This window comes from Serinus canaria, chromosome 14 (assembly GCF_022539315.1).
Source record: "Serinus canaria isolate serCan28SL12 chromosome 14, serCan2020, whole genome shotgun sequence".
Taxonomy (NCBI): Eukaryota; Metazoa; Chordata; class Aves; order Passeriformes; family Fringillidae; genus Serinus; species Serinus canaria.
Window position 1 is genome coordinate 10825485 of NC_066328.1, and position 27599 is coordinate 10853083.

Below are 27599 nucleotides of genomic sequence, written 5' to 3' on the forward strand. Positions count from 1 at the left end.
TCTCTGTGGCGACGCCCTGAAAATGCACAGACGTAACTACACCTTCCCCTTGCCCTTCCACATCAGCTCCTTTCACCCCGATCTGCCTTTTGTTAGCAAGGAGCTGTTTACTCTGGGGGTTAGGTAATTTCCCAGCCCCAGCCCTGAAATGGATAAATCAACGTCACAACCATGCCAGTGAAAGGGTGTTAAACACAAGCCTTGCTGTGACCCAGGAGCACATTCCCAGCACAGCATTACAGATTCCTGCGTGAACAGCAAACCTGAACAGAAATATCAATAATTCATGCCACAGCAACTGCATTCAAGCAAAACTCTGGAGGAGCAGATACCAGGCAGGATTCCATAGGCTTCCTCAGCAGCACAGGGAGGCAGCTCTGGCAGCTGGAGGTCTGTGTGAGCGAGCTGCAGCGCTGGCACCCTCACCTATGGTAAACGAGCACCAGCTCATTTCCGTTGCAGTATTGGTTTCCTGTTCAAAAGAAAAAGAAAAGAGGAAGAAACCAATCCTAGAGGTTTTTCTTTCAAAAAAAAAAAATTTCTGGGTTATCCAGTTAAATCAAGAGTGGGTATAGCTGGGAGGGAGGAATATCAGAGAGCTCAGAGCAGGGCAGTTTAAAAACTCTTGAACCAAAAATCCAATACTGATGCCAACCTTCTCTTATTTGAGCAAATTGCTGTATGGAGCCTGGGAGATTTTTTTGTGTGTGTGGAACAGGGAAAAGCACACTCACAGCATCTGTGTGGTTAGGATGTGTGGATTGAGTTGAAGAGGATAATGCAGGAGAAAATGATGTGAGGGAAAAAGAGCTGTGATGTCCTGGGTCTGCAGAGCTGCTCTGCACCTGCAGCAGCCCTCAAAGAAGACAAAGTGTTGTGCAACTCTTCAAGTGTCTCACTGCAGTGATCTGCAGATCAGGGTTTCCTTCCATTTGCATAGTAGTTAATTCTATTGCAGCCCAGTGTCACCAGTGTGAAAAAAGGGGAATCCTTTGCTCCCAAGACTGAACAGTCACAGTTACCACTATGCAAACCAGACCACAGAAATCCTTTGTAGGGAAGCAGATCTGGGGAGAATGAGGACAAGGGGGGAGGTTCAGACCAAAGTATCTTTTTTTAGATTTCTGCAACACCCCAGAGCTGATCATTGCTCTCTCACAGCCGTGCTGCCACAAAACTTCTCCAACCACCAGCCTGTCATGTGCTCAGGACACCCTTTCAGTTTCTCTTCTGCCTGCCTCTGGCCAGCAATGTGCTGGTTTGGGGGTCACTACGTGGCTGCAGGGGCTGCTTAGTTGCTCAGACAGCATGGCTGGGAGCCAGAATATATCTGAGTTGGGGGGGGGTAATTGATGGCTTGAAGATGTTGGATATTTGTATGTCTGCTCCACAGCACCTGGGGAAATCTCAGTATGAGAGAAACAGCTCTGCAACAGTCCTGTTGTTGCACCAAACCCATTTCCTATGATGTAAAATATGGCATGGAAGGGGCAGCTGAGGGAATTGGCTCCATGGCAGCTGCAGTGAACCAGCTGGAGATGCTGACTTCTACTGCCCAATGAAAAGTTCTGTTCTGTGCACAGAGGAGATGAAATTAGTCCAGGGAAGTCAAGAGTTCACCTACGCCTGTGGCAGAGCACTGCTTTTAGCATTACTCCTGATTTACCCTAATTGAGAGACTGAGGCCTGTGGAATCTCTGTCTGGGGAAAGCCAACCTGTGTGTGATGACACTCATACATCAGGGGCTCAGCTCCTCCAAAAAAAGTCCAAGTGGTTATTCAGAGTGGGACGTCATCAGTCCAGGCTGAGTCAGAGGCACAGCAGGACAGGCTCGCTGTGCAAACAGCAGGGCAGCACTCATTGTGGAAATTGCTTTTGCAATCTCTTCCTGGCTCAAATGGCTCATCCTTCCAGGAACAGCTTGGAGACATCCAAGCAGAGACTGAGCTGTGTGATGTCACCTTCCAGGGTGGATGCTGAAGTGACCCACCCACCTGCTGCCAGCTCTGGGTGCTGGAACCAGGGGCTGCTCCAGCCAGGACACAGAGCAGAGAAGGTGATGGTGCCACAGGACAGGGGGCACTTCACTTCTGAAGTCTCTGCAGCAGAGCCTGAGTTCCTCAGAAGAAAAAAGAAAACCCATTTTAAAAGGCCATAGAAGAAGTGAGAAAGCTGCAGTTATTTGCCCCAGTGGTCAGTCTTGTGTCACAGGCTGCTGCTCCAGCTCAGGCAGCTGAGAGCACATCCCCTTCTGTAGCACTGCTCAGCTGTGATTTGAATAAAGCAGTAGATGGAGACAAAACTGTGGTTTTTCTCTAGAAAGAGATTTAAAATGATGGCCTAAGAGAGCTGCCAAACAGCTGGAGATGGTAATTTAGCCTCCTCTCAATTAACTTTGTCCACAGAAAGTTGAGGGCCATGTCCTACCCTTCCTCTGGCTGATGGGATTGTTTGGATGTCACTGTATGCCTTCTAAAAGCTCCCACAACGTCAAGATACAGAGCATGCTGCTCATTTATCTATTTATTTCAGTGTGCTTTGCCAAAGAAAAATCAGCAAAGAATTAATTAACAGCAATTATTTCTAGCAACAACAGAGCAGCCCTGCTCCAGAAGCCATGAAAACAACATCATGAGACCCCTGTGGCCAAAAAGCCTTTCTAAACAGGTGCAAAAATAAACAGTTTTATAGCAGGGTATAAAAAGAGCCCAAGCCAGGCTGGGGAATGGCAGGAGAGCAGCCATTTCAATGCTGAGTTGGAGCAGTCACCCAGGTGACTTTTGTGAAGGAGCTTTAATAAACAAACCAGAGCAGAAGCACCAACCTGAGTGAAAGAACCAGCAGGACCAGGTTATAGCTGCCACAGAGGGTTTACTACACCCATCACCCTGTGCTATTAGTGCTGCTGAAGTGATTTACTGTCCCAGGCAGTCCAGCCGATTAGAGCTGTGATCTAAAGCACAGCCAGCTCCAGTTTCAGTGATAAACATCACCCCCCTGCCTATTACTTGCTAAAATAAGCTGAAATAAAGCCATCAATCCAGACATCTCTGTGCTCAAATGAGTCCTTTTAGCTGGCACCACCACACCTGCAGGTCTCCTGCCATGCCTGCTAAAAGGATGGAGGTAGATGTTCCAGACTCACTCTCATTTTTCACCTAGCTGGTTCTTTTTCAGCAGGCAGTGAACTCAGCATCTCTGTTTGACCAGAACTTGCACCACCTGTCAGCACAGCCCTGCAGTGACCCAGTTCCCATCTCTGTGCTGTCCATGCATAGCCTGAGCATCTCCCCTCACACAAGGGGAGAGATGTTCCCCTCCATGCTGCATCCTGGTTGTTGGCAGTGGACAGTCCCTCTTCTCCACCAGACTCTGCAGCACAGTTTGGGGTTGGGGGAAACAAAACTAAACCCCAGGCCCCAGCCACCTGCACCATGGCCAGGGATGTCTGTGCACCCAGACTGGTCACTCCTGACCCGTGGCACTGCCCCTGCTCTCCCACACAGATCCTGCTCTGGGATTAGACATGGACACAGTACACCTCCACCTCTGGATCAGACAGAAATTGGAAAGCACAGAGAAGATTTGTGCTGCCTTAGCAACCACTCTGAGCATGCACATGGGCACGGGAGATGTGCCAAACAACAGGCACAGCCCAGAGCCTGTGCTCTGTAAGGGCTGGGTGAGGACAAGGCTAAAGACAACCTGCTTAATCCAGGGGCTGAAGTCAGCACCACTTAACTCCCACCCCACACTAAAGAGCAAAAGCCAAGGGAGGCAACTTCAGCCCCCAGCAAGGAGCCAGCCTCATTACACCCCTGGGACTTCCTGCTTGGTCCTTGCTCATGGGACCATGAAGAGCCATTCATCAGTGGGGGTTTGTTCCTGCCTGGTCCAGCATCCTGAGTTACCAGCAATTTTCTCAGCGTTGATCTGATCTGCAGCTTCTCTGCAATCCTGAGTAGCAGAGAGAATATTTATTCCCCATCTGGGTCTGCCTGCCCAAAACCTGACTTTCTGAGTGTGGTGAAATGCCTTTCCATCCATCCTGCCCTGCTACCTGGGGCTGTCAGTGCAGCCCAGAGGAGAAGAGCCCTGGCTGGATTGGCAGCAGATGGCTGCAGCACACAGCATCACATCAAACCCTCAGGGCCATCCTGGCGTCCCAGATTCAGTAGTGCCATCATTCTCCTGCCTTGCTCACTAAGGAGAGATGGTTCCAAACCCAGCTGAAAAGCAGAGCCTGGTTTAATAACAGAGAAATGTAAATTGAGAGACACGACGGGGCCTGACGCCCTCGCAGAGCGCTCCCTCCCAGGCTGCTGCCCTCCCATGGGCTCCCCTTGCTCAGCAGCTCTGCAAGCAGCATCAGAACTGGGTGTGTGAGCAGGTTCTTGCTGAGCAGGGCAAGAACCTGAGAGCTTGCAACAAAACTAGAAATCCTCCAGAAATCAGAGCTGTCATCTCCCCTAAGGTTACTGAAACAGGCCAAGGACTCAGCTGCCCAAAGGGGCTGCAAAGGCACCCCCACCACCTGCTTTTTAAACCCATTAAAGTGATATGAAAAGCCTGGGTCATCCTCTCTCCTTGCTTTCTTCACCCCCCTGCTCTTTCTTTGCCAGGCTGCCTTCCACCACTCCTATCCAAGTTTACCATAATTGACAAGGGCCTGGACAGAAAAGCATCCACAATACAAGGTGGTTTACGGTGTTGCTCATTGCAGGACCGTGGCCAGATGGACCCAACATCCCTCCCACAGCAGTGGGAACCAACCTCACCCTGTGTGGGAAGGGCTGCTTGTGCAGGCATCCCACTGCAGGGGGGAAATGTGGGACACCAGGGGCTGGATTGAGCCCACCAGATCTGATCAGCTGAACTGTTTTACCTGACAATAACTGTGGCCTTTGTTGGGCTCTCTGGTGAGTGCCAGCCTGTCATTCAGCCAAGCCCAGCAGGAGTCAGCAAGCATAAGATTGATGCACCTGCTAATGCAAATCCCAAAATCTCCTGGATAATGAGAGAGAGCACAAGCATCAGAACCTCTAGGGAGAGCCATAAAAACCTGTCCCTGTATCATCATCATCAGTTCCAGGAAACAAAAAATGGATCAAGGTCTATCAAGTCCCCTGCACACACTCATTGGACTTCTAGGTGACTTTCTATGAAGCTCCTATTTTGAGCAGTGATCAATTATGCATTTCAAGCCATATGGCACCTTCATTCCAGAAGGAAGGCATTTTGTCTTGAAATCTGTAAGCTAGAAAATCTGCTGCATCCTGACAAAAATGCAACATTGCCAGTTACTCACAGAACCAGATTATTAAGAAAAAGAAAAAACAGGATAAATTTAATCAGATGGCCAGTTTTCATTGAAATGTCCTTGAAAAGGAAATATACCCTTGTATGTGCACTTCCAGTCTTTTTAAAAATTCATCTGAGTCAGAGCTTTGTTTTTTGTGGGAAACTTGATATAATATACAACATTCCCAATTTAGCAGAAGGATCTCTTCCAGCATGGATCTCCTCCAGGCACAAAAGCACCGAAGTCCTCTGGATAGATATGCTACCAGACATGACAGCAGTCCTGCACACTAGCAGAAGTATCATTCCCATCCCAGGAATTATGGATGAGAAACGTAGAAAAATACTGCTCTCCAGTGGAGCCAGAACATCCAAGGCACTTCTCAGAGCAGCAACAAGAGATGCTCCAGACATTTTCTATATGGCAGCAGGCTGTTCCTTCTCCCATAGCCTCCTACAACCCAGGTTTCATTCCAGAGGATCAGTAAAATGGTGTTGCCTCTCAGTTCTCTGCTTGGAGTGAAACAACAACGAGGTGAAATTTAAGAGGTGTTTTAACTCCTTGCCCCTCACCTGGTTCAGCCAGAACCAAAGGCAGCAATTAGTAAAAGCTGTTTTTATTGCTGCCCCGAGGGCAAATAATCACCAACAATGTGTTGTCCCAAGGAAACCAAGCTGGTGAGCACAAGGGTAACATCCAGGCACAAGGAGCTCCTTGGGCTTGAAGCCAGCAGGGAGAATGCTTTGGGGAAGGACCAAGTGTGAAGGTCAGCAGCCACACCCAGTGCTCTGACTGCTCACAGCCCCAACACTCAGGTGCTGACAGCTGTGACCCTCCTGCTATGCCAGGTATGTCCTTGCAGGTGACAGATGCAGCAACAATCCCTCCTCAGCACTGAGGCACAGCCTCACTGTGCTCCCACAAAGGACTTTGGACCATGGCCCATTTCCAGAGCAAGCACAGGAGGCTCTCTTTGTGTAGGCTTTTCAGTGAAAGCACACCCAGAGCTCTGGGAATGTTTATTAAACCCTTTCTTCCTGGTTCTGCAGGTCACTGTGGTTGTTTGGAGAGATACACCTAGAGCTCAAGGTTTCCCAGGAAGAGGTAAGGATGGTTAACTTGCAGCAATGTTCTCTCTGCAAATAACTGCTGGGATCAAGGTTAAGCTCTTTGTGCTTGAGTGGATTTTAATCTGAGCAAAGAATGTGTGGGCAAAGCTCTGCTGATGCAGAGCCCTCCAGGGACTCCCTGGGACAGATCCCAAGCAGCTGGGTGCCTCATTAGGGTGTGAATGAGGCTTTGCTGCAGAAAAGCTACAGAAAAGACAATTGCACCTCCCTGGCTTATTGATTTCTGTTGCGATGGTAACAGCTCACATGGATCCTCACTCCCAACACAGTCACCACTTCCTCCCTCGGGCTATCCCTTGCACACCTGTGCAATTACACCCAGGCTGGCAGGCTGTACGTCAATCCCAGCTGATTCCCAATGCTTTTGCCTGTCTCCAGCTCGCAGATCTGTCAGCAGGTGGAGCTTCACGGCAGCGCTGGCACGGGCAGCACCTGGCAGGCTCCTCACAGGAAGATTGATGCACTGCCACAGCACAGCAGCTCATCAGCTCCAAACAGCTCCACCTAGAAATCCGTGCCCCTGACAACCTGCCTCCCCTGAGCACACACACCTCAGCCCAGTGTCTCCAGAACACAGATTTTACAGAATACAGATTTTTCCCAGTATGGTGACAGGCTCCTGGAGAGGCTCCTTCTTGGTCTGGGCACAGGAAAGTTGGCTATGAACCTCCTGCTTTCATTTGGCTTACACCCCACTGCCAGTTTAAAGGAGTACAAACCTGGATACCACCAGCAATACTAAAATAAAAAGGTTTCAAGTGGAAAGATTTAATTAATGCATTGTATGTTGGCAGGAATTAATTGAAGAACATTCTGGGAACACTCCCAGATAACTCCAGTGCTGAATGGACTTGTCCCCCTCAACAACCTGGGAAAACTGTTTGACCTCAGGTCTGACACTAATGGCTTTTTTCCCACCCTTCTCAGCTGCACCAGATCTCAATGTCTGATGTCCCCCAGCAGCTCTGAGCTTCCCTTAAAGCTCCACTGAACATATCCTTTTCTGCAGCCAATGCTTACTGCCAGGACAGATTCCCATTCCCTGAATTTTCAGCTATCCACTCCCAGCTCTCCTTGTCCTGGCACGAGGGGACAGCAGCTGACTCACTGCTGGGAAGCAGGGTGAGACGTGCCCATGGATCTGGACAGGATGAGATGAGATCTTAGGGCTGGTGAAAGGTGCAAACCTCTCACCCCCACAGTCTTGTGAGAGTGGCAATCACTCAGCACATCAAAAACTTTGTAACAACCCAGAGGACAGGGCATCAACTTCTCAGGGAAAGGCAGATGGAACTGGTGAAGGAACTGCTTGGCCAAAACAGCAGTGCAGAGTAACAGCCAAAAAATGAAACTACCACTGGTTAACAGCCCAGATTACTTCCCCAACACTGGTGGCTTCTTTCAGACCTACCAGGAATTCACTCCTCCTTATAATATTCAGGGAGCACAGAAGCATGAAATTTGATTTCTTCTGAAGATGCTGGAGATTATTTTAATTCTAACTTGGTATCACTAAAAGAAAGCTCTTATTCAGTGGTTTAATATAATGTCTTCTAGTATCTGTTGCAGGAATACAATCTCTGCTCTCTTTCCTATACATGTACTAATCTCACCAAAAGATATAATTTGAACAGTAGAATGAAGTGGGATAAAATATGCAGCAGCAGGCAAATGTCCTTTTCAAACAGGAACCTGCTCTGAGCTATGTGCACTCTGTTCTATCAGATTAGACAGAGCAACAATTCAAATCTCAGCCCCAGTGATCAGTATGAAAAGCAGAAAATGTTCTTTCACCCTTCCCTGGAATTTGGTATGAGCAGATGCACAGTGGAGAGAGGCAGAAGCAAAAGCAGCCAGCAGGGGAGGTGAGATCTATCAGAGAGGGGATACCAGATAAAGGGGGAAACATTAGGGAACTGCCTTGGCAGAGAGAGCCAGATACACAGAGAAATGATTCACTGGCTTAAAAACAAAAACAAAAGCAGCAGGGATAACAGGGCAGAACATCGAGTGGGAAACACATCCAGAAGATTTACAAACTTATTGCCTGCTTGAAACACATTTCTAGGGGCCAGCAGGGCAAATTATTTCTGCTTGAACTCAACATTAATTAAGAAAGACTTCAACTGCATTAGAACATGCAAGAGAAATACCACTGTTCCCAGTTAAATGATGAAAAAAATAGCTGAACACTGCTGGCATGGTAAATAAAGGCAGAATCACTCCCTGACTGGTGTATGGAACTAGAAACACTCCCCCAACAATGATGGAAGATGAAATGACTGAAAAAAACACTGCCTCAAGTACTCAGGTACCCCCACAGGACCCCAATGTGTTCCACAGCAGGGTGAGACCACCCCAGGGATGGGGACTAATGCCAGTATTTAATAAAAGTCAGTTTTAAAGTACAACAGCTTTATTTCCATCTGGCAAGTAGCTGCTGTGAGCATATCAGTACTGCCCACAGAAGATTAATCAGTAGCTCAAGACCTACACAATAAAGGATTGTTTGGTTTGGGTTTTTGTCCCCTTAAAATAAGACTTCACTGTTCTTACAGAGACAGGGAGAACACTTTGGGCTGTAACTGTTTTGCCTCTAGAGAAATTAAAATAAAGAAGTTAAGAAATACTTGAGCAAAGCAGACAAAGGCAGTACTTTTGCTCATTGAAAGAAAAATCTTATTTTAGGACAATTAAACTTTGGAAAAAGGGTTCTTTCAGGAAACACTTCCTATTGCAATATGAACAAAATGTACAATATGTACTACATTCAGAGTCATGCTTTCCCTTCATGAGGAGCAAAGTTGTCTGTCTTCATCACGACTTCTCAGGTTTTTCTCCTGATTTCTCATTTATCAGGTCTTTAAATCCCAATTTTTCCAGTGGTTCATTAGCCATAAGTTGCCTAAGTAAAAAAGAAGAAAACAACAAAAAACACTTTAGAGAACACAGCCTATAACCAAGAGAACAGCAGCATTTTCTATTTCATTACTATTATTTACCCTAAACAGATCCAAGACATCTGTACAGAGTGCCTGCTGTTTGACAAGACCTCAGAAAATTCAGTTTAAGGAAAGCAACGCTCAGCAATTATTTTTCCCCCTTCACAGTGGTTTTCCAATAAAATGTGTTGTTTCCCTGTTTTAGGAACTGAGTAAGAGTTTCTAAGAAAAAGACCTGACTCCTGTTTATTTTTAATTAACACATTGCATAAGAGCTTCCTAAAATTCTACCAATGCCATTTACACTTTCAAATGAATCTGGTTTAGAACAGCCTTTGTGGTGCCACTAGACTTTGCTGTAGTGATTTTCACACTAGTTTTTGCTTTGCAATATACTTTCCCAATTTGTGCATTTTTCAAAGTTCCCTGACTCACCCTTGTACAGGAAGCATTGCAAAGCAATGCAGGAACGGAAACATCCCTGGAAAACCAATCACCAACACCTTCCTCACTTGAACTGACATACAGCAACTGTTACCTTGCCTGCTTGAAACATATTTCTAAGGGGCTAACAGGCCCAATTATTTCCACTTGAACTCAGCATTAATTAAGACTCAATTGCATTAATGTATGCAAGAAAAAACACCAGTGCCTCTGAAAATTCATTGTTAAGTTACACACAACCCTTGCAGGCATTTTGAACACAGTCAGCTCTTATTGAGCAGGCCATGCAGAAGGTAAGCAAAGTGTGGGTTGCAAGTTAAACTTTTAACTTGTAACCAGAGCTGGAAACAAAAAAAAAAAGTTTCACACTGGCCACTGCGCAGGGTGGAAGCTGCTCCCAACCTAACTTGGGGTGTTGGCTCAGCAAGGAAGTAAATGCCTCCTCTGCTGATATCAGTGATTTGTTGACAGATGAAGAAGCAGTCAGACATGGCACTTTACAAAACAGAGCTACCACTGACTTTCTTTTACTAGCACAAGGGCATGGCTGTGAAGATTTTGAAGGATTATGTTGTATGAATTTATCTGATCATTCTGTTTCTATGCATAAACAGCTACAAAACCAAAGGGATTTAGCTAACCAAATTACAACAGATCTTGGCTAGACAGCTTGTTTGATGGTTGGAGTTTTGCACCTTGGCTAAAAGAACTCTGTAAAATAGGACTGATTATTCCAATAGTAATAATTGTAGTCTTGTACTAATAATTGCAATTTGTAATGTTTGTAATAATTGTAAATGGAGAAGGTGATGTGACGTTCTCCAGATGAGCACACAGGAGTTACTGTGGTGTTAAGGGCAGGCTCATTGCTCAGGAGGCACTGATGAGTCCCCTGAGCTGTGCCCACAAACTCTGCTCACCTGAAGGGGGTTCTGCCTTGGGCTGGTAGAAAGGCAAAGATGTGAGCTGGGAGCAATGTTTTACCCCAGTGCTGTGTGGGATCCTCACCTGCGAGCCTGTGGCTGCAGGCTGTGTACTGTATACTCCAGTGTGTGTGCAAAAAATGATGAGTAAGACAGTGATAATTGAAAATGATAATCAAGACAAAATAATCTTGGTTGCTCGCCGTTATCCCTCCGCACGGCCTGGAAACCACAAGGCAAGTCACCTGCAGATGCCACAGGGAGCATCTGTGCCCTTCAGGGACAAAACACCCTGCCTGACTGCGGGCTGCCTTCCCCTCCCGGCCCCGCCGAGCGCTGCCCGCTGTCCCCGCAGCCGTGCCGGGCCACTCGCCTGTCCATGCGGCACTCCAGGTAGGCCATGGCGCTCTGCCGGCACGCCGCGCTCTCGTAGCCGCTCTGCCGGAGACACTCCATGAAGCGCTCCTTGAAGGCGCTGCACTCCCCTGTAACACACAGCGAGGGCCGCGCTACCGCCGCGCCCGGGGCCGGCCCGGGGCCCGCGGGGCGCGGGGGCGCGGGGCAGGCCCAGCGCTAGGCCGCGCTACCGCACCGAAGTGATCCAGCGGGAACGCGCCCTTGTCCGGCGGCCGCGGCGTGAAGCTCTTGCTGCTGAAGTTCATGGCGGTGGACATGATGCTGCCGGGGGTGGGGAGGCGGCGGGTCCGGTCCCTGCGGTCACTCTGCGGTCAGTCCCGGTCAGTCCCGGTCCCTCCGCTCTCTCTCCGCTCGTTCCCGCCGCCGGGGGGAGCCGCGCGCCGAGCGCATCGAGCGGGGCCACGTGACCGCCACCGCCCGGAGCGGGCGGGGCCGCGCCGCCATGGTAACGGCGTGGGTGTTGCTATGGCAACCGGAACGCTGCGCGCGTCGCCATGGAGACGGCGCCGGCCGCCATGTTGGGCCGGGCCCGGAGCGGGAGGGCCGCTCCCGTCCCTGCGCCCCGGGCTCCCACAGCCTCTGCGAAATGAACCGATTGCCACGGAACACCGCGCTCATTCCCCTCTGAACCCTCCCAGTGCAACTCCCCTCTGAATGCAACCCACTTCGGGATTGCCCTGTGCGGGGTTTTGGGGTCCCTGTGGGTCCCTCCCGGCCCAGGATGCTCTGGGATTCCGTGAGTCTGTCATTCGTTCCTGTGAATGGCTGCTGTGATGGTCGGGGACTGCCGGTCTGTGGAGGGGCCCGTCTGTCCTTGGCATTTGTGCACTGGGAAGTGGAGGAGGAAAGAGCCAAACTTGGAGGCTGCTGTCTGCAATAAAGGATCCAGCCTTGTCCAATCTTTCCCTTCTCTGTGCAGGGCTGAGGCCAGGCTCCTCCTTCCCTTCTGCCCGAAGAATAAATTCCTCACCTGTCACTGGCGAGCTCTGAGCTAAAAGCCCATTTTCTGGACCCAGCTGTGGCTGGTGTGTGATCCCAGAGCCCTGGGGACGGCTCTGGCAGGAAGGCAGGATGAACTTCCACAGAAACCCAGCAGGCTTTTGGATGGGCTGTCCCCATTCTGCTCAGCCATCAGCCGCCCGTGCTGGCCACCATGTGGTTCCTCATCTCTCATCAATCCTCGTGGTTTAGGCTGTGCACAAAGCCTAGGGATGGCACCGAGTTATTTTGTACCTCCCAGCATGTGGGTTCCCATCGTGTGGCATAAATGGTGGGGGACACCAGTGAACCCAAGGGGGTGCTGGCAGAAGCTGGAGAAATGGTGAACTTACAGATCCTCAAGATGCACAGCAAAGAAAAACACCCCTTTTGCCTGCAGGTTTACAGCACAAACTGCAGATTCACAATCTCCTTCTGAAAGGAGGATGAGAAATAGCTTTAATTTAACTCACCAAGTGTTAACCGTGGATTACACTGACATTTTTTCTTCTTTGCCCGTAGCTGCAATTGGTTTAAGACAGTATTTTATCTTTCTTAAGTTGATTTTCTTTTAATTAAATGACCGAGCTAAGCAGGAGGAATTCAAAGCTGGGGGAAAAAAAAGAAATGAAATAGCTTCAATTTTTAAGGACAGCCATTATGGAAATATTAACTGCAGCTCCATTTAAAGTGTCTTTTGTTTATGCTTTGATTGCTTTCTTATTATGGTATTGAAATTGTAAATGGAAAATTACACCATGTTCTATTACATAAGCAACTGGTTTGCACAGCTTGAAATATAAGGTTTTATTATTAGGTTTTCAGGGCTATGAACAATAGATGGGTTTTATTATACAGTAAATAGCACTTTTCCACTTGACTTCGTTATAACACTTAATGGTAAAAGGGAGATACTCCTCTTTCATAAATACATGCAGCAAACTGTCTCCCAGATTTCAGACAACTGAGCAGCAGGGAAGTAATTTTGGTTTATCTGAACACGTTTAACTGACGTGTCAAGGCACCTGATTTTAGCAAACTGCCCAAATCACATTCCTTCCTTTCTGTCACAGTGGCCAACCTGCAGATTTCCCATGCAATGAAGGAAGAAGTCAAAGGAAAAAGATGTGCAGAGACCCCACAGTGGGATTATTCCCAGGCAGACAGCACCAACCCTTTCCAGCTCTGTTTAACACCAAGGACCTGGGTGATGGGATGGGGACACCCTCAGTAAGGTTGTGGATGACACCCAGCTGGGTATCAGTGTGGATATTAGGAAAATTCATTTCCCCAAGCATTGCCACAGGCTGCCCAGGGCAGGGGTGGAGCCCCCATCCCTGGAGGTATTTGAAAGCCATGTAGATGTGGCACCTGGGGACATGATTTCAGTGGCAGCACTGGGGGAGCAGTTGGGCTCAGTGATCTTAAAGGTCTTTTCCAACCTAAATCATTCTATGATTCTCTGCAAAGGTTACATCAACTTGGTATATTTTATCTTTTTTTTCCCCCTATTCGTTAACTCAGGGTTTTCTTTGGAGTCTTAAATGTTGTAGTTACTCAAATTCAGGTCAGGTATAGTAGCAGGTGTTTGGTTATGATTACTTAATGTTTTTATTGCAAATGCCAGTTGTATCTTCTAGAATTTCCTTTAAAGGTACAGGTTCTCATACAATCTAATATGTGTGCTTCAGCATCTCTGGATAAATTTTTCCCAAGGAGATCAAATAAAACCCCCATTAGATAATCCTTGTGAAGGAAAAAAAACCTCATTTGTGGATTAAACCAACAAGTTCCAAAAGGACTCAACAAAAACAGAGCCACAAAGAGCAGTGCCACAAACAGAATTAAATGCTTTTCACATATTATCTTTCAAAGGAGCAAGAGACTGACTACATCAGGGAAATCTGAAATAGCTGCTTCAGCAAAAGGGTGCCCATTGTACAAGAGAGTTTAGATAATTCGTGGTGTTTCACAGTATCTCTAGCATGGAGTCTTGAGCCCTTGCCAAAAATTAAAAATCCTCTAACCAGGGAAAATCTTGGCTCTTCCCCTTTCAAGTTACTCAGCTTGATCGGCTGAAAAAGAAATAAAAATCCTTTGCTTGAATCAGTCCTTTTCATCATTAATTATGGACTGCAGTAACATTTAAAACTGTTCTTTTCCAATGTTGTTAGGTAGTGCTGAAAACTTACTCCACTAGTGGTGTTTATCCATCAGCTGGACAAACACCTCCTCAGAAGGAGTTATTACACACTCACCATTACTTTGTGGAAGCACCAAATTGAGTAATACTTCAGAGAAGAACCTTTATTCATTTTATGGGCAGGGAAAAGTCCATGACTTCCATTATTTTCTCTCTCTCACCACGCTGCCTCTTCTAAGAGCCTGCAGACTCAAATTATCAGGTACTTAATTGGAAAATAATTTATTGACAAGCCATGAAAGGCTCGGAGTAAAGCACTAGGGGATTTCGTAGCTTGACTTGGGATAGCTGTAGGAAATTAATGAGCTGGACAAGACCAAGCACATTCAGATGCTGGAATTTGTGCCCTTGAGACTGCTGTTCCCAGCCCAGGCAGAGAACACACCTCAGAGAAACATCCTTCCAGGATCACTCATTGCTGCGCCTCACCTCCGCGAGCCGAGCACGCCGCCAGCTCTTACATAAGGCCTCTTGCTCCATCACTGCCACGGGCTGTTGTAAACCATTTCTCTCCCTTTTAATTCAGGTTCCTAGACAAGCAAAAATGCAGAATATTGCCAGAACAGTCTGGGGAATGGGGATTTCTGTTGTGGATGATTAATGAAATATTATTGTTTTTCACTTACAGGGAAATCGTAGTTTCATGCCAATAAGGTCAGGGCCTTAATATGCTATGTGCTCCATGAAGATGTACAGAGTGATAGCTCATTTTCTGTTATTACTGAGCCAAAACCTCATCAGTTTAGAGAGGAGCGTTGGAGAAATAGCAACACTGCACTGAGAGCTGAAACAAACCTTCCTCTTAAATTGCTCCTTGCAATTCTGGTCCATCTAAATCCACATCTCCACCTGCACCAAGAGAGGGGCCCAAAAGGAAGATGCTGCTGTAGATACCAACTAATCACCCTTCATGATATGTCTCCAATTTCTCTTGGATTAACACAATTTCTGCCATATGTTGCTGAGAGAGACAGAACAAAAATCCTTGGAGCTGTGTTGAGACATTTGATTTATCAGCTGTATTTTGAAAATTATCTCTTCATAACCCAACCTACTCAATACTCACCTCCCAGGTCAGGCTGCCTTGACTTGTTGGTGTAAATGTAGATCTGGAAGATCATGGTTCTAGCTACAAATCTAGGGATTTTACTACAAATATTTATATAGATATGCATATTAAAAAGTACATTACCAGCACCAAAGCCAAGGAGCTCCCATGTGTTTTTTCACTGAGTGAGACTCATGAAGGAATGTCATCTACTCAGTCCAAGAAGGAGGCTTTTAAAAGCAACAAAGTTCCCAAGAATGGTAAATGCTTAACACAAGTGGGAAATACTCTCACCTTAGGCTCTGCACAGGGACAATGCACTAATCTCATGCACAGATTTTTTTTTTTTCTTCTCCCAATAACCAGACTCATCACATAAAATCTTTCAACTGAGAACATGGGGAAAAAAAAAACAACCCAGGAATCTATTTTTTTTTTTAATTGCCATTAAATAAAGACTTTAAACAATATTTTTTCAGGAGTCTTTCTTCCCAGAGTAGATTTGCAGCCCACACTGATTTGACAGATGAATGAAAAGAAATTAAGGAATCATTTGTATAGAAATGAGCAAAGTAAACAGTTGAAGTACTGATCACTACCCTGCAGTGATCCTGTAGAAACAGAGATTTGCAGGGTGGGAAGGAGTGGGTGTAATCCAATAAAACAATGCAATAATGATGAAAAATTGAAAGAGGTCAGAGTCGGAAAGCTTTTGATTTCTTTTTGCACTGGCATTTGTCAAGGCAAGCAAAATCCATTAGTGAGGAGCAGCCTGAGTTTTAACACATCTGGCTCTTTAAAAATGTTAATGTTTAATAGGGTGTGCTCAGGCTTTATATGTCCCTGATAACAATGCATGGGCTGATAGGCATCTCCAGGGGCTGTAAAGCAGTGGCAGAGCCTTGCAAGGCACACAAGCACTTGGTGCTCACTCTCCTGGTTTATGATGTTATCAGCAGTCATTGACTGAATTATGGCCTTATAACAACCCTTTCCCTGCATTATCCTGCAGTTACTGTAGCTCTGTTAACCTGTGTGCCATGAGAAGGTGATGTGACCTTCTCCTGATGAGCACACAGGAGTTACTGTGGTGTTAAGGGCAGGCTCATTGCTCAGGAGGCACTGATGAGTCCCCTGAGCTGTACCCACAAACTCTGCTCACCTGAAGGGGGTTCTGCCTTGGGCTGGTGGAAAGGCAAAGATGTGAGCTGGGAGCAATGTTTTACCTCAGTCCTGCATGGGATCCTCACCTGTGAGCCTGTGGCTGCAGGCTGTGTCCAGGATTGCACCCTGGAAGCTGAGGGATGTGAGGAAGGAGTGGGGGTGAGGGCATCACATTGGCTCTATTTTAAAACTGCAAAGATTCCCTCCCTCTGAAGAGCTCATCCCTCATTTCTCACAGGGCTTCAGTCCAGCAGGCTGCGAGTCCATGGGCTCAGTTCTTGAGAAAGGGTCTCACCCCATGTACTGTCACCACAGATTGAAGGCCTAGGGAAGGGGATTTTTCTTGCTCTGGCAGCAGTCAGCTCTACTCCAACAGAGCTCTATGTAAACAGCAACAGATTTCCTCCTTTGGTACCCAACTGGCCCCATGCAGGCTTTTTTCCTCCCTCTTACTGCATATTATAAATTCTCAGGAGTCCCAGTAGTCACACCATTTGCTCAGAGAAGAATCTGGCAGAACAGGATATTCTTGGAAATGTCTGGGAGAGGAGGGTGCAGGCTAAGACCTCTCAGCTGTGCAGCAAATCTTGAGATTGATGTGACCATCCATTGCCCTCCTTTCTTTGCCCACCCTGCCTGCACAGGAAAGTTCCCCCTTGTGAAAAACTCCACTCCTGATAACAAGCCTTGGAGAGCAGGCAGCTTTTTCATGTCAATCTAGTTAGAGTTTATTGATTCCCCTTGCCTTTGGCTAATGTACTTTTATTATTATTAATAAATAATCATCATTTTCCCATCAGTGTAGCCTGCACCCGGGAGCCTTGGAGAATTCTAGCAAAAGAATTATTAAACTAAAGATTTCTAAAGGGTTGAACAGCAGCACAGGCCAGTAATCTGCCAGAATCTGCAACTGGGGAGTAAAATATCCCCACTGGAGAATATGGGATAGAGCATCAAATCAGCCCCTTCCCCCAGAGCCACCATTTCTACAAGTGGCTTCCTGTTCTTGGTCACTTCTGCTTTGTTGCCACCCCCCGAGGATGCAGAGGGTGGGGGTGGCTCTTGGACCTGTCACCTGGGCACGTGGGCTCTTGCTTGGGCTTGGGACATGACTCAGTACCTGCAGGGCCAGAACTGCTGCCATGTGCTCCTCCTGCCTGGCACCTCCATCCTCTCTGCCTGGCCAGCTGCAGTCTGATCCTGGCTCCTCCCAGCTTCCAAGGATTCAGGATCTCTTTCCCAATCTAGGCAGGATTGCCTGCAGGGGACAGTTTCTCCTAGAGGATGGCATGCAGCTGTTCATAAACAGAGAGATTCATCACCAATTGCTGAGGCAGGCTTGGCCATCCAGGCACACAGTTCACTGGGCACTAAACTGCCAAATAGTGACTGCCATGGTGGCAGGGCCATCTTGGGATTGCTGGTAGGGGATTTTTGGGACCAAGACAATAACAATGCTAGCAATAAAAAACACTGATTTGCTCAAGGAGGTGGTTTTACTGGGGTGGCAGGAAAGCAAAAAGAATCAAAGCTGTCACCTGTAAATAGATCTGCTCCTGTCAGCAATCCTGAATTAGCACATCTTCATCCCACCATTCCAGCTTCTCCATGGTCAGTCTTGTTCTCCTCATGGGCTGGCTTGCCAGGTGCACCCTGGGCTATGAATTGTTGTGGGCTTTCCCTCCTGTGTCCTCCATTGCATCACCAGGGGTCCAGCTGAGTTCTGTGGCCTGGCACAGTGACAGCAGTCCAGCATGGCTCCTGTCCTTGAGTTCTGACCCTGAAATCACATAGAGAACAACATGTCCATAACACAGATATTCACTGGAAAACAAACACCTCGTCCCAGTGTTGTAGGTGAAATAAGAGCTCCAGATTATGATAATCCACAGTTCAGAATAAAAGAGGGTGTTTCATCTGGCAGGAAAATGGAGTACATCTGATCTGAGTGGATGTAAACAAGTCTGCAGAGCCCTTTTCCCTGTGTAAAGCCACTTCCCCAGAAGGTGTGTTCAGGCAATGACAGAAGGGCTATAAAGGGACCCCAAGATGCTCATACCCTCAGCTGCCTTTGGACATGGCTGTGCAGAGCTTCCTGCAGTACCTGGGCTCCAGCCCGCTGCTCTGTTTGGCAGCAGGGCTCTTTGCTCTCCTTTACTTTCTCTCCAGCTCCAAGAAGTCAGTTTGCAATTTGCCCCCTGGGCCACGACCTCTTCCTGTGATCGGGAACCTGAACGTGGTGGACCTGAAAAAGCCGTTCCAGTCGCTGACAGAGGTAGGGGCTGAGCGAGCAGGCAGGGGGCAAACGTGCAATTCCTGCAATGAGAAATGCAGCTGGGGAAATAGAGATGTGGCTGTGCTTGCTTTGTGTGGAGGGCAGCAATGAGATATGTGGCACACAGGCAGAACAACTTTACCTTCAGAGGTGTGCACACACACACACACACACACACACACACTTGTATTTATATATATGAATATAAACCACAAACTCCTTTCTTTATACACACTCAAGTGTAGACCACCCACACCTTGCAATCTACTCCAAACTGTCGGTGTTTCAAGCCCTTCAAAGGCTGCAGGTAAAAGACTTGAGTTGGGCCAGGCTGCTGCCATCAAGAGGTGTCTCACTGCCACCAGACCTCTAGGAAGGGATGGGTAGATGGAAGGGATCAAGCAAGGAAAGGTATCATCCCTCATTTTCCAAAACTAACTATATCTCTGCAATGCAAAGACTAACTCTGCCTCCCCAGCCCTACCCCTGCACACACTGCCCAGGATGGCTGAGGACTCAATCCATAGATTTTATATGTCTAGCTGAACAAATTCCGTTTTATTACACAGCTCCATGGATACTTATGTTTCTAAGAGAGAGGGGAAAAAAACAACTTAAATATTAAAAAGCCAGGGGCAATGTTTGTTTGAGAAAGTGTCTGCTGTGTTCCCACAGGGACCTGGGGACAATTCAGTGGGAATTCAGATTTTATCTGGTTGCTGTAGAGACAGTTGAGGTGCTGTGAGGGACCTGTCACAAGCCCTGTGTGTGTGCTGCTTACTGGACACTATGGTGGGGGAAAGCTGGTCCCCAGAGAACTCCTTCAGCCACTTGAACATCTGCAGTGGGAGGGCAGTGCAGACACTGCAATCCTCCTGTCATCTGTGGAAGAAAGGGAATCCTGTGTTGCCAAAGCACAGAATTCCTACAGCAGGCACACAGTGCTCATCTGCCCTGATTTATGGGGCAGAGGATTGTGTAGAGATCCGTTCTGATGGGCTTCTGGTTCTGAGCTCCTGGGAATGTTTGAGGATGTCAGTATGAAACTATTTATGAACTATTTTTGGCAGTACTGGGGGATTTTATGATACAAATGTCACGTGACAGCACCAGACTAATTTCCCATAATCTACCAAGAAGCTTTATTTGGGCTTTCAGGCCTGCCACATCCAATACTTGTGCTGCTGAGTAAAACCAGAGGGGCTGCCAAGAAGCACTAATGCAAGGAGATGGCCAAAGGAAGGCTCAGAGGCAGCTGTGATTCCCTGCCCCTGGCTCTGCCACTCGCTCTGTGAGCTGCCAGGGATGGAAGAACCAGTGCTAATGTTATCTTCCAAGCCGTCAAACCACTGCTTGATGAAAACAAATTCAATTTGTCCGGTGTAATAACAGGAGCTGCTTCTAATCTGAAATTCAATTTGTGGAATCTATCTAATGCATAGAAAATGGTAACCCAGGCACATCAGAAACAAGAAGACATTTGGAGGGGATGGCTTGCAGTGTGTTCAAATGAAGCCTAAAATACCAAGTGAATGATTAGCTTGTCAAAGCCACCTTTCAGGGTAACAGATGATTCATTTTTAATTTGCTATAAATGCCTAACACTCCTGTGGCATTATCTACCAGAATATGCTTCCTAGTCAGATTCAAGTTCCTGGTGGCCAGCAAATAATTCCATAATGACTGCAACACTACCCACCTTGCCATAATTAGAGACAAGTGCTGTCCTGAAAGAAAGAGTTATTGTCTGGCTTTGTTTTTGCAGTGTTTGTGGCTTCAGCCTCAAAGGTGTGTGCACGCCTGCTTGCCTCAGGTCACCAGCACTACAATAAACAGGCCTGCCTGCTACAGCATTCTTTAGCCAGCCTCACAAGGTGGTATTGCTGGCTTGCTACTGCAGAACACCACAGGAATGCAGTGGCACTTTATTGACTCCCCTGATAGGAGCACTGATAGCAGACACCTTGTTGAGCAAACAGGGTGCAAGCAGAGATGCTGGCAATTGATAGCTGCTGCTCACTACTTGAATTACAGCAGCACCTGGAGACATCAGGCAGGGCTGGGAGGCTCCTTTTGGTCTAGAAACCACCCAGAGTGGCCAGAACTAGTGTTTGAGTCCAGATCTGGCTTTGAATGAACATATTTATTCACCTTGACAGCTCTCCAAGATATATGGCAACGTCTTCACGGTGCATTTTGGACCCAGGAAGGTCGTGGTACTGGCTGGATATGAAACCATCAAGGATGCCCTTTTAAATCATGCTGAAGAGTTTGGAGAGAGGGCAGAAATACCCATATTTAGGAAAATGACACAAGGAAATGGTAACTGACCTTCTGCTTGGATAAGTTTTGTCTCTGTTCATTACATCCTTACAGCAGAGTGTACTGTCCTCTTACAGATCACTTTTTGTGATCTTAGGAGGCACCAGTGTGTAAGAAAATTTATGAACCACAGGTGCCATTAGGATGTTACACCTTTATTTTAGGCATAGCATTCAGCCATGGAGAGCTATGGAAAACTATGAGAAGATTTACCTTGTCCACCCTGAGAGACTTTGGAATGGGAAAGAGAACCCTTGAGATCCGAATCCTGGAGGAAGTAAATTCCCTTCTCAAATATTTTGAATCCTATCATGGTGAGTGTCAAGTCTTTCATCCAGAGACAGAGAACAGGTCTAGCAGAACAATAAAGATTAATGAAAGTTTAACTCTGAGCAAATGGTATCTCATGGTTAAAGTTCAGCATAAAGTGCAGTAGGCTGTTGAGCCAAGGCCTTAAAACACTGAAACAAAATTCCCTGCTATGAATTCTGGGTGGGGAATGAGTTTTCTTTGGGAGCTCAGGACTACATTTCCATAGGAAACCAGACTGAAATGAGCATAGTCATTTTGTCCTTTGTTTTCATTGCTTGAAATACAGGGAAACCATTTGATACAAAAATGATACTCAACAATGCTGTATCCAATGTCATCTGCTCTATATTGTTTGGAGAGAGGTTTGAATATGATGATCCAGTATTTCTAACTTTGCTGAAGCTGATAAATCAAAATACTAAGCTGTTGGGCTCCCCTATGGTGCAGGTAAGAGCTTAATATTATGGTTTTTGGGGAATATCCAGTTTCAGCATTTGTTCTTCTGGCCTCCCACATATTTCTTCTTGAGAACAAGAACATTATCAGCCAGTCAGCCTGTACAGAACACATCTGTGGTTCTGTATCTGCAATGCACAGATTCACAGGCTCCTGCACTTACTCTGTCAAACTTATTAGTAAAAGAAATAATAATCCAAAGTCTTCAAAAAAGGAGCAACTTTACCCTCTTTGAAGAGCAGAAACACAGTCCCAAACCTTCCTTGAATTACAGAAGGAATATTCAATTTCTGCAGGAATCCAGAGCTCCTTAGACTGTAGAAGTGGGGGAAATACAGCCTCAGATGTCAGGGCATAGGACAAGGGACGGGCAGTGTGATTTGAGATACCAGTATGTGTTCAAAAATGCCAATTAACAGTAAAACCTGTCTTGCAGTTATATAACTTCTACCCATCCCTTGGATTTCTGTCTGGAGCTTCCAAGACTGTGCTACAAAATATCCTTGAATTGAATGCTTTTCTCCAGAAGCTCTTCCAGGAACACAAAGAGGAGCTTAATGAAAATGACTTAACAGGCTTTGTCGATGCCTTTCTGGTGAAGCAAAAACAGGTACTCTACAGCTGAGTCCCAGTGCCTTTCTGCTCCCTTCCTTAGCTCTGACTTAGCTGGCCCTTAGGACTGGCCATCTGTCAGGGACTGGCAGCGAGTGGAAACAGAAGTGCAGTGAGCAGAATATATCAAAGCTCACACACTGAGCTGTGCTGGATTCACTCATGGCCCCACTGGAACTGCTGGTTAAAGGGATTTAGTTGTCAAGACATCCCTCGGAGGGGAAATAAGTTCCCACTCAGCACACATAAGGAGGAGATCATCCCAAACCTTCCTGCAAGAATGGTACTGTGATAAACTGTGTTGCAGTAAATAAATTCCAATTCATTGGAATTTTTCTAATATCTAGACTTGGGGATTAAACATATGCTTGGGACCAGACAAATTCCACACAGCATAGGCCCTAATGCTAAAAGACTAATTATTCAGTTTTCCAGCACATATAAAGTCACAGAAGGCTAAAATGCAGATAAAAATGGAGGCAATACAGTCACATATGGGTATCACTTGCTGTATTACCCCCATGTTTTGAAGGAGTCAAAGAAGCCACACACTGCATTCAGCAATGGAAACCTGATGTTTTCAACCCTGGACCTCTTTGCTGCTGGGACTGAGACTACATCCACAACTGTGCGCTGGGGGCTGCTGCTGATGATGAAATACCCAGAAATTCAGAGTAAGGAGTTCACATCTCTTGTACAATTTATTGATGCATGCTTAAGGCTTTGGCTGTGGGAGGGAGTGGAACTCATTCAGTGTTGCCTAGAGTAATTATTCTCAGTGCTCTGAGGAGATAGCAAGCGTTGACTTTACAAAGGAATTTTATTCAGCTGGATTGCAATAAACCAGCCCAGCCAAGTGGGAAAGGCTGAGGGGCAGCCTACAGACACAGTAAAGCTCCCTCCTGGTAATTCACCTGCAGGCTATGGGCTTACGTCACCAAAGGTCCCCTCAGGAGCTGATTCTGATCTGGTTTCTGTTGGAGGTTATGGGGTAACAAAGGTGTGTAATGAGAGTCAGGCATGAGATTGGACTGTAGTGACTCCATTCAAGCTGCCTTAGCCCACCAACAAACCTGAAAGAACCCCACTATGCCCTGACTTACCCACTTCTGCCCTTCCCAGATATTTCAGTTTTCCCTTTTCTTCATCTCTGCCTCACTGGTAGCCATTTCAGTTGCAAGATGAGATTATAATCAGCTTCTTAATCCTTTCCTCCCTCCAAGGAAAGATTCAGGAAGAAATGAACCATGTCATTGAACCAGGAGAGCTGCCTAAGTTGGAGGACAGGAAAAAAATGCCTTACACAGAAGCAGTAATACACGAAATACAAAGGTTTGCCAATATTGTCCCCATGGGCGTATCCCGATCGACTCCCTGCGATGTGAATTTCCGAGGCTACGTGATTCCCAAGGTGAGCTCTGAGGATGGCAGCTTGTGCTGCACAGATTCCTCACACCTTTCTTTAAAGCAGATGAAGAAACACATAAATAACTAAAGACACGGTGATGCATGGTTTAATCTGTGCTGTGACCCTTTGTCTTAGATCCAGGATAATTACTGTAAACATACAATGGATTGTGGTCTGGTACAGTTGTTTGAATCATGATTAACCAAAAATTTAATTAAATCACACTGGTTTGAATCTTTTATGTCAAATGTGGGACCTCTACCTTTGTTGAAAGATCTGACTCTGTAAGAAAGGAATGTTTTGTGGTCCAAAAAATAAAACAGCAGTTACTGAAAACAGACAGAGCCATGATGGGACAGAGAAACATTCACCAGTTCTATCTGTCAAGTCTTATTTGCCTCTTCACATTAGGAAAAAAACACAGTCTGGCTTAAGTAAGGGAGCGCTCTCCTCTTCCATGAGTTTCTTTGATCCCTTTCAGGGCACTGAGATTATTCCACTGCTGACCTCTGCTCTGAATGACGAGTCACACTGGAAAACCCCGCATCAGTTCAACCCTTCCCATTTCCTTGATGCCCATGGGAACTTCATTAGGAGAGAAGCATTTATTCCATTCTCCATAGGTAAGAGGGGTATGGGTGCAAGGCTGATGGCAGTTCCGCCTGATTTCAGGAAAGTATGAAAGCCAGGGACACAGAACAGAGGGTAAAGGATTGCTGTTCATTTCTCCTATCCACCACTGCTGTAGGTAACCACCTCTTCTTTGGGAGAGATGGGAAACATGGATTTACTCACAGCCTGTTCATATATCCACAGTCTGTGGATATATGAACAATTTCATATATCCACAGACTTCTGTGTAGTTTGAGACCAAATCAGTAGCACCTCTATTATACAGAGAGAAGGAAGGGGAAATGTCCTACCTCAGCAGCCTGCTCTTCCAGACTGTACCTCCCATTTAGAAGGTCTCAGATATCAACACTAACAGTTAGAGTGCTGACCATTAACTTCTCCCCTGGCTGTTTTCAGGGCGAAGGGCTTGCCTTGGTGAAGGACTGGCCAGAATGGAGCTGTTCCTCTTCTTTTCCGGCTTGCTCCGCAAATTTGTTTTCCAGCCTCCTCCAGGAGTGGAGAAGTCAGACCTGGATCTCACTGCTGATGTTGGCTTTACCTTGACTCCCATGCCTCACCTGGTTTGTGCTGTGCCCTGTGAATGATCAAAACCACAGCATTAGAGTAGTGAACACTTCAAGCTTTAAAGCAAATCTTGCTACAGTAGGGAAAAGCTGTCCCTGAGCTTTAGGGGGAGGAAGACACCAGGCACTGTTATTTTATTTTCTCTCATTCGTGACATCCTCTCCAACAGCTCTTGCAATGTCTAATTTGTATAATGCAAACCCTTCAGACAGTTCTGAGTTCTGCTCTCAGAAACTGTGGCTCATTCCTGGAACTGCACGTCAGAGATGCTGTTTTCAGGACAGTTTGAAAGAGTGAAATGCCTTCAGAACTCCTCTGTAGATGTAACCCATCAGAGCTCTCCCCTGGCAGCCTCTGGGGAATTTCTCAGCCCAAAGTCCAAGCCCTATAGCAGAGCTGATTATAAGTGGCCCAGCTGGAGACAAGAGACACTCAAAGGATCTGGAAGTCTCCACAGGATGGTTGTTCAGCCGAGCCTCAGACTGAGCTTCCATTGTGCCATACAACCTGCCTTATCTTTATTACAGAGTCCCAGACACAAGGGTGTAACACGGGCTGATGCCAAGACCCAGGCACGGGACAGTTATCAGAAAACATCTAAGTGCTTTGGGAAATGGGTTCTTTCTACCTCACACCAGGCACTTCATACTGAACAGCCCATTTATGATGGGGCCAATTGAGCAGCTTTCTGCTTCTGCAGAAATGCCTAAGAAAGGCATTTCTACCACTCCCTCACCTCTCCTGGCTTCATGCTGGCTCTGGCACTTGTCCAATGCCTTACTGGGCCATCTCAGATCCCTAAGCTGGCAGAAAATGAGCAGCCATGGCAAGGGAAGAGTTTCTGAATCAGCGTGGCTGAAGCGATACCAGCCTGCGGCAGTGTGAGGGCAGCGGAGCTGGGGCTGGGCAGGGACTGCCACGCTCCAGCAGAGAGCTGGGAGAGGCTCAGCCCCTGCTCCCTGCTCCACCTGCACCTCAGGGGCTGTACTTGCTCTGTAGATCTTCACTACCCTTCACAGAGAGAAAGGATCCTTCAGGGGATGAATCAGCTGCCATAAGGTTGTCATTTCTCACTCTCTGCACTGGCTGCAGGGTGAACTATCATCCACAGACTCCTAATTCCAAATTTACCCGGTGTGTTGTGATGAATAGGGACATTCAACTGAATTGTCCATTCAACTGAAAATGGGGCATAAAACTAAAGTTACTGTTTTCTAAAGCTGAGCTGTGTGCAAATGGAAGGAGAGACAGGAGAAAGAATGTGAAGGGATGACAAAGTACGGCAGCCTCTGGCCAAGACACGGACTCTCCTCACTAGCTTTAGTTCACACAACTAAAGGCAGCACTCTCACAGTGATTCTGCACCTTCTACTTGCGCTGGTGTTGCACTTGGTTAGGGGCTGTAGCACAGGCCCAGCTCCAGCTCCTGGGCTCAGCTCAGGGAGTGCTCTGTGACAAGGAAGCCTCTGCTGCTGCGCTTGCGTGCGTTTGTTTTGCTGTTGCTCTATTTGCAGTCTAGCTACTGCAAGCCTGACCTTATCACCTACTTAATCATTAAATATTTTGTTCTGTTGCTGCTGATCTATCTGGTGTGACAGCATGCAGTTGATTTCAGGTCAAACTGATAAAGCTGGGCTGCACCACCTTCAATATCCCCCGCACGAGAGAGGTGACCTCAGAGATCCGTGGGCAGCCTGCAGCCAGGCCATGTTCAGCAGCACAAAGAGTGACAATACTGACAGCCACAAACACCTCAAGGGAAATAGCTGGATTTCTAACTCCAGAAAATCCCAACTGCTGTGTGAGGCAGGACATGGCTCTGCAAGGCTCTCTGATGTGGCCCCTTTCAGTGGTTCCTGTGTCTTTGCCCTTGCTCACAAAGAACCCCTCTCAGTAAAAGCCAGCAGGAATTATCCGAGGCTGCAGTCTGGGATGCACTGCTGGCCAAGAATGGGACTGGCAGGGGAGGTGCAGAGATTTTGGGGCATTTAAGTTAAAGGATGCAGGGCTGGTGTTTTAGTGGCCCAGGCTGGCTGACTGGCAGTGGTGTGGTTGCCTTTAGGTGGCCGATACCCAGCGTTCCACGCCCTCACCAGTACCACCAGTCTCAAGCGGTGGCAGAGTGCCACAAGTGCACAAGGGATGGAGGACAACTGGGCCACGAGCACCTTGAGGGGCCTGGCTGCCCCAGGAATGCACCCAGAGCAGTGTCAGTGCCTGGCAGGTGTTTTGTGCTCGGCTCTGTGTGCTCAGGCAGGGCAGCACGTAGCACCTCGGCTCTGGAGGGAAACACAAAACACGTACCAGACACATCAGTGAGACAGGAATTTCTTGTCATCGCAAGACTTTTACTTACCTTTGTCATTTTAATGCATTGCACTCAGAGCCTGGCTTGGAAAAAAACCACAATACACTCCCCCTGGCTTTTCAGAGATAATTTAAGTCTCTTTCTAAAAGGCCTTTTT

General features: G+C 47.0%; 2 protein-coding genes and 1 long non-coding RNA gene across 4 annotated transcripts; 1 reads left to right on the forward strand and 2 right to left on the reverse strand.

The window, feature by feature from the left end:
- Nucleotides 1–8827: 8827 nt before the first annotated feature.
- On the reverse strand, nt 8828–11561 carry LOC115484305 (cytochrome c oxidase assembly protein COX19). Its single transcript, XM_030229936.2, has 3 exons — nt 11335–11561; nt 11116–11227; nt 8828–9338 (listed from the first exon to the last, which is right to left on the reverse strand). Exons 1-3 carry the CDS (start codon nt 11414–11416, stop codon nt 9251–9253), a joined length of 282 nt encoding a protein of 93 aa, XP_030085796.1. The 5' UTR covers nt 11417–11561; the 3' UTR covers nt 8828–9250.
- A 3140-nt stretch (nt 11562–14701) lies between these two features.
- On the reverse strand, nt 14702–18753 carry LOC108962311 (uncharacterized). Of its 2 annotated transcripts, none has more exons than XR_001990838.3 (3): nt 18657–18753; nt 18091–18332; nt 14702–14870 (listed from the first exon to the last, which is right to left on the reverse strand). It is a non-coding gene; the product is annotated as an uncharacterized LOC108962311 (long non-coding RNA). The 2 variants fall into 2 exon arrangements; XR_007778863.1 differs by lacking the exon at nt 14702–14870 and adding an exon at nt 17687–17847.
- On the forward strand, nt 18484–26715 carry LOC108962310 (cytochrome P450 2K1-like). Its single transcript, XM_018915901.3, has 9 exons — nt 18484–18827; nt 20987–21149; nt 21314–21463; nt 21748–21908; nt 22354–22527; nt 23062–23203; nt 23753–23940; nt 24419–24560; nt 24967–26715. The coding sequence occupies exons 1-9, from the start codon at nt 18630–18632 to the stop codon at nt 25152–25154; spliced, it is 1506 nt and encodes a 501-aa protein (XP_018771446.1). The 5' UTR covers nt 18484–18629; the 3' UTR covers nt 25155–26715.
- Nucleotides 26716–27599: the final 884 nt, after the last annotated feature.